The sequence below is a fragment of the Bombina bombina genome, chromosome 6, assembly GCF_027579735.1.
Source record: "Bombina bombina isolate aBomBom1 chromosome 6, aBomBom1.pri, whole genome shotgun sequence".
In the NCBI taxonomy this organism is placed as follows: domain Eukaryota; kingdom Metazoa; phylum Chordata; class Amphibia; order Anura; family Bombinatoridae; genus Bombina; species Bombina bombina.
Window position 1 is genome coordinate 881,195,645 of NC_069504.1, and position 6,000 is coordinate 881,201,644.

Below are 6,000 nucleotides of genomic sequence, written 5' to 3' on the forward strand. Positions count from 1 at the left end.
AAGAGCACATCATCTATGCATCAGAATGTCCCATTAACCATTTGTGGTAACATTGAAAAATGTCAATTGATGCAAATGTCACACTAACTTTGCTATAAAATGCCAAACTACTGAATTATATGATGCCCTTCAAAGAACCATTATTTTTACATCTCTCATAAAACTGCCCCCATAAGTATGATATGGAGATGGAAAAAAACAATTCCACATGGAGGTCTACTTGGATTCTGTATGATAAACTTATCATGATTATCCATTTACAGACATTCTTGGATTGTAGCCTCGTGAGGGAAGATTTACTATTATCAATACAGGGAGTGCAGAATTATTAGGCAAATTAGTATTTTGACCACATCATCCTCTTTATGCATGTTGTCTTACTCCAAGCTGTATAGGCTCGAAAGCCTACTACCAATTAAGCATATTAGGTGATGTGCATCTCTGTAATGAGAAGGGGTGTGGTCTAATGACATCAACACCCTATATCAGGTGTGCATAATTATTAGGCAACTTCCTTTCCTTTGGCAAAATGGGTCAAAAGAAGGACTTGACAGGCTCAGAAAAGTCAAAAATAGTAAGATATCTTGCAGAGGGATGCAGCACTCTTAAAATTGCAAAGCTTCTGAAGCGTGATCATCGAACAATCAAGCGTTTCATTCAAAATAGTCAACAGGGTCGCAAGAAGCGTGTGGAAAAACCAAGGCGCAAAATAACTGCCCATGAACTGAGAAAAGTTAAGCGTGCAGCTGCCAAGATGCCACTTGCCACCAGTTTGGCCATATTTCAGAGCTGCAACATCACTGGAGTGCCCAAAAGCACAAGGTGTGCAATACTCAGAGACATGGCCAAGGTAAGAAAGGCTGAAAGACGACCACCACTGAACAAGACACACAAGCTGAAACGTCAAGACTGGGCCAAGAAATATCTCAAGACTGATTTTTCTAAGGTTTTATGGACTGATGAAATGAGAGTGAGTCTTGATGGGCCAGATGGATGGGCCCGTGGCTGGATTGGTAAAGGGCAGAGAGCTCCAGTCCGACTCAGATGTCAGCAAGGTGGAGGTGGAGTACTGGTTTGGGCTGGTATCATCAAAGATGAGCTTGTGGGGCCTTTTCGGGTTGAGGATGGAGTCAAGCTCAACTCCCAGTCCTACTGCCAGTTTCTGGAAGACACCTTCTTCAAGCAGTGGTACAGGAAGAAGTCTGCATCCTTCAAGAAAAACATGATTTTCATGCAGGACAATGCTTCATCACACGCGTCCAAGTACTCCACAGCGTGGCTGGCAAGAAAGGGTATAAAAGAAGAAAATCTAATGACATGGCCTCCTTGTTCACCTGATCTGAACCCCATTGAGAACCTGTGGTCCATCATCAAATGTGAGATTTACAAGGAGGGAAAACAGTACACCTCTCTGAACAGTGTCTGGGAGGCTGTGGTTGCTGCTGCATGCAATGTTGATGGTGAACAGATCAAAACACTGACAGAATCCATGGATGGCAGGCTTTTGAGTGTCCTTGCAAAGAAAGGTGGCTATATTGGTCACTGATTTGTTTTTGTTTTGTTTTTCAATGTCAGAAATGTATATTTGTGAATGTTGAGATGTTATATTGGTTTCACTGGTAAAAATAAATAATTGAAATGGGTATATATTTGTTTTTTGTTAAGTTGCCTAATAATTATGCACAGTAATAGTCAACTGCACACACAGATATCCCCCTAAAATAGCTAAAACTAAAAACAAACTAAAAACTACTTCCAAAAATATTCAGCTTTAATATTAATGAGTTTTTTGGGTTCATTGAGAACATGGTTGTTGTTCAATAATAAAATTAATCCTCAAAAATACAACTTGCCTAATAATTCTGCACACAGTGTAAATGTATGCAATAAAGCATTGGTTGTGTGACACCTTGTAAACTTGCACTCAAACATATGATTTTATGTAGGTTTCCATCATAACTTATAATGTACATAACTATGTTGTCATTAGGATTTTCATGATTTATGATCATTAGAATATTCTAAAGTTGCATCATTTAGACATTTAGATAAATGGCTCATTCAGTATTAACAACTATGAATTTCCACAGGTGAAAGATGCCGTGGATGGGACGGTAAAGGGGACATTCACCCCAAAGAGACCACCTAAAATCGAAGACAGCAATGAAGAGACCATATCCCTGAATCCTCTAACTCCTGTCCCCTCTAAAGTAACCATTGCATGACAACCTTGCTCCAGTTTAACTGAACTTTAAGACATCTAAATCCAACTAGGGTAGTTAATTTAACAATAACCCATTAGAAGTGGTGAACTTCATTGGATTAAAATTTTTTAAAAAGATATTACCTTCAAAAAAGGGCTTATATCCACCAAACTTGATTTATAGGTTGGATTTAGAAGAGTGGACCAGGCAGATGCCTAGACTAATTGTTCAGTAACTTTGTATTATTTCCTGACATTTCTTCACTTAACAATTCCCTTTAAATTACTCTCTCATTTAGGGCTAGATTAAAAGTGGAGCGCTAAATTATTGCGCTCCCGCAAACGGGCAAATCTGCCCATTTGTAGGAGCGCAATAATTAATCAGTCATTACAAGTGGCTGGTTATTGCTACCGCAAGCTTGCGGTAGCAATTAGCGCTCTGAAAATTAACCAGAGATTAGATCTCTGATTAATTTTCTGCCCCAAATGCCCTAAAAATAGAGGGCATTGTAGTTTTTTATAAAAACATAGATTTTTTTTTTTTTTAAATTAAAAACAACTGCACTAGGCAGTTTTGGGGTCTAAAGTTGGTGTAAGTGTGGTGTTGAAAAGTGCCTTTACATTGAGATCTATAATACACCTATTAACATATAAACATATAGGTTTATAATTATATACAAATATATATATATATAAAAATGCTGCCCATCGCTGAGTGAGGAGCCTATGGAAGTGCCCATCGCTGAGTGAGGAGCCTATGGAAGTGCCCATCGCTGAGTGAGGAGCCTATGGAAGTGCCCATCGCTGAGTGAGGAGCCTATGGAAGTGCCCATCGCTGAGTGAGGAGCCTATGGAAGTGTGCTTTTGTGAGCGCAATGCTTCCTAGCAATGTGAATGTGATCTCGTGTTGACATTGCATTTAACTGGTAATACCAGCGCACATTATCGTGTGCTGGTGTTACAAAGTGGAGCGCTAATATCACTTGATCGCAAGCGATATTTAGCGCTCCACTTGTAATCTGGCCCTTAGTCATTTAGTCACACACAGTGTTCTTCACAAAAAGAATTGCCAGCCATGTGTCATTATCAAGTAGCTGTGTGGCATTATAAAATAGCCAGGTGGGGACAGTGTAATATTTTCTAATCTTATATCATTTTCAGATATCAAAAGCACAAATGAATCGCATAATTTAACATAAATGTAATTAATGATGATGTGCAATAACAATTTAAAAATGTTATCATCAGCTAATTTTAGCTTAATATTGGCTAACATTTAAGCCGGGTGGTCAGTAAAATCAGCCGGGTGGTGTACCCGCTTTAAAGGTCCTGTGAAGAACACTGACACATTTTCTCTGTATAAATGTGTGCTATCATCCCATGTAACTTATAGGTCCAATAATGATGTATATAATTCATATTTTTGATCCAAAGCCTTTTTTGTAAATGATCCAGTTACTTTATACAGTTCCACCCTATAATTCAGGTGTGCCCAAAGGGTAGGTGGGATCTACCAGTAGATGTCTAAGTGCTGATCAGTAGGTCACAAGACTGTTGTGTGATTCTCCCTTTTCCCTCTCAGTCAGTATTCCTAAAAAGGGCTCAAATTAAAAATGTATTTTGCACAAGTATTCTACAAAACTACCTGGGCCTTAAAGGGACATGAAACCCAATTTTTTTTTTCATGATTCAGATAGATTATACATTTTTAAACAACTTTCTAGTTTACTTCTGTTATCAATTTTGCTTCATTCTCCTGGTATCTTTTATCGAATAAGCAGCAATGCATTCCTGTGTGCTAGCTGAACACATTTGTAAACCAATGAAAATGGACATACAAGTTCAGCCACCAATCAGCAGCTAGCTTCAAGCTCATAAGCCTATCTAGATATGCTTTTCAACAAAGGATGCCAAGAGAATTAAGCACATTAGATAATAGAAGTAAATTGGAAAGGAAAGTTGTTTAAAATTGTATGCTCTATCTAAATCATGAAGATAGAATTTGGGTTTCATCTCCCTTTAATTTAAAAAGAGTGATTCAGTACTATATTATTATTAACTGTGTTAAATGACAATAAAGTTCACATCCAAGCTATTAATGTTCAGTATATACATAATTACATCACTGTAACAAACTTCACAAAAAGTAGATCCCATCTCACTAAAGCAAAGACACCCTGGCTATAATTTATCCTATAGTTGTAGAAATCACATCCCTTTAAAACCTCTAAAATGTTCCTTTCAGTCTTTCCTTTATAACACCTCTTTTTGCATTGTATAACCATTAAACTTTCTTATTATTCCATCTGTTTATCTATAATTACTTCTAGTGCACTGTATTACATATACTATTGTAATACATATTGTTTAACTTATAGGGACACTGAACCCAATTTTTATTTTGCAATTCAGATAGAGCATGCAATTTTAAGCAACTTTCTCATTTACTCCTATTATCAATTTTTCTTTGTTCTCTTGCTATCTTTATTTGAAAAAGAAGGCATCTAAGCTTTTTTATTAGTTCAGCACTCAGGACAGCACTTTTTTTATTGGTGGATGAATTTATCTACCAATCAGCAAGAACAACCCAGGTTGTTCACCAAAAATGGTCCGGCATCTAAACTTACATTCTTGCATTTCAAATAAAGATACCAAGAGAATGAAGAAAATTTGATACTAGGAGTATTAGAATTAGAAAATTACTTAAAATTTCATGCTCTATCTGAATCACAAAATAAAAAAATTGGGTTCAGTGTCCCTTTAGTATCTTTATTTGAAATGCAAGAATGTGAGTTTAGATGTCGGCCCATTTTTGGTGAACAACCTGTGTTCTTCTTGCTGATTGGTGGATAAATTCACTCACCAATAAACAAGTGTTGTCCAGAGTTCTGAACAAAAAAAATAGCTTAGATGCCTTCTTTTTCAAATAACGATAGCAAGAGAATGAAGAAAGTTTGATTATAGGAGTAAATTATAAAGTTGTTTAAAATTGCATGCTCTATCTGAATCACAAAAGAAAAAAATTGGGTTCAGTGTCCCTTTAATTACCTTCCTAAAACCTCTGCATAAAATGCATCCTTACTGATTTAACATGTTCCTATAACACCTAGGTCTCTCTATAACTCAGTTTGTTATTCTGTATATCAAATCATTAAAAATCATTTACTCTATATCACATGTCCATACAAAAATCTTATAAAATGAAGAAAAAAGAAATGTTGCATCTTATTTAAGATAGTTGCAGTTAGTTTATATTGTTTATTTATTATTATTGATATGAACATACAGATGAGCACTTTAACCCTTTAAGGACACAGCTTTCAGTTTGCTCAATTGTTTTATGACGGAAAAATTCCATCATATGTCCTTAAGAGGTTAAACAAGATGCCATATCTTTTGAAAGATTATTGTATAAAGTGCTATGTCAAAACTTAAATTATCCACAAAAATGTGTTTTTTTTTATCTTTATTTAAATGAATGTTTACAGACTGCAACTCCAGATCAGACAAGCTCTGTAAAATATTTATATCTAATTGTTTGTAACATAATCTTAAATGTTTTAATAAAGAAGCATTGTTGAATAAATATGTGTGTGAATTAACCTTCATAGTAACATAGTAGATGAGGTTGAAAGAAGACAGGCCATTGAGTTCATCCTATACAGATCCTACTTGATGTACAATAAGAAGCTGTCAATTGAACTTACGTTAAACAAATACAAAGCTGACCCATTTAACACAAACAATTATATCTATGAATTCTGTGTTTAGCAAGAAATGTAATGGGAACTGCTTAA

The 6,000-nt window shown here is 35.7% G+C and overlaps 1 protein-coding gene across 4 annotated transcripts in view; it reads left to right on the forward strand.

Annotated features, from left to right (window-relative positions):
* Positions 1-5,789, forward strand: part of LOC128663841 (chloride channel protein ClC-Kb) — a 437,573-nt gene extending 431,784 nt beyond the window's left edge. For all 4 annotated transcript variants that reach the window (XM_053718370.1, XM_053718371.1, XM_053718372.1 and 1 more), the window contains one exon: positions 2,091-5,789. In XM_053718370.1, the coding sequence (XP_053574345.1) occupies positions 2,091-2,225 (135 nt within the window). In that variant the 3' untranslated portion in view covers positions 2,226-5,789. The remainder of the gene's footprint in view (positions 1-2,090) is intronic.
* Positions 5,790-6,000: the final 211 nt, after the last annotated feature.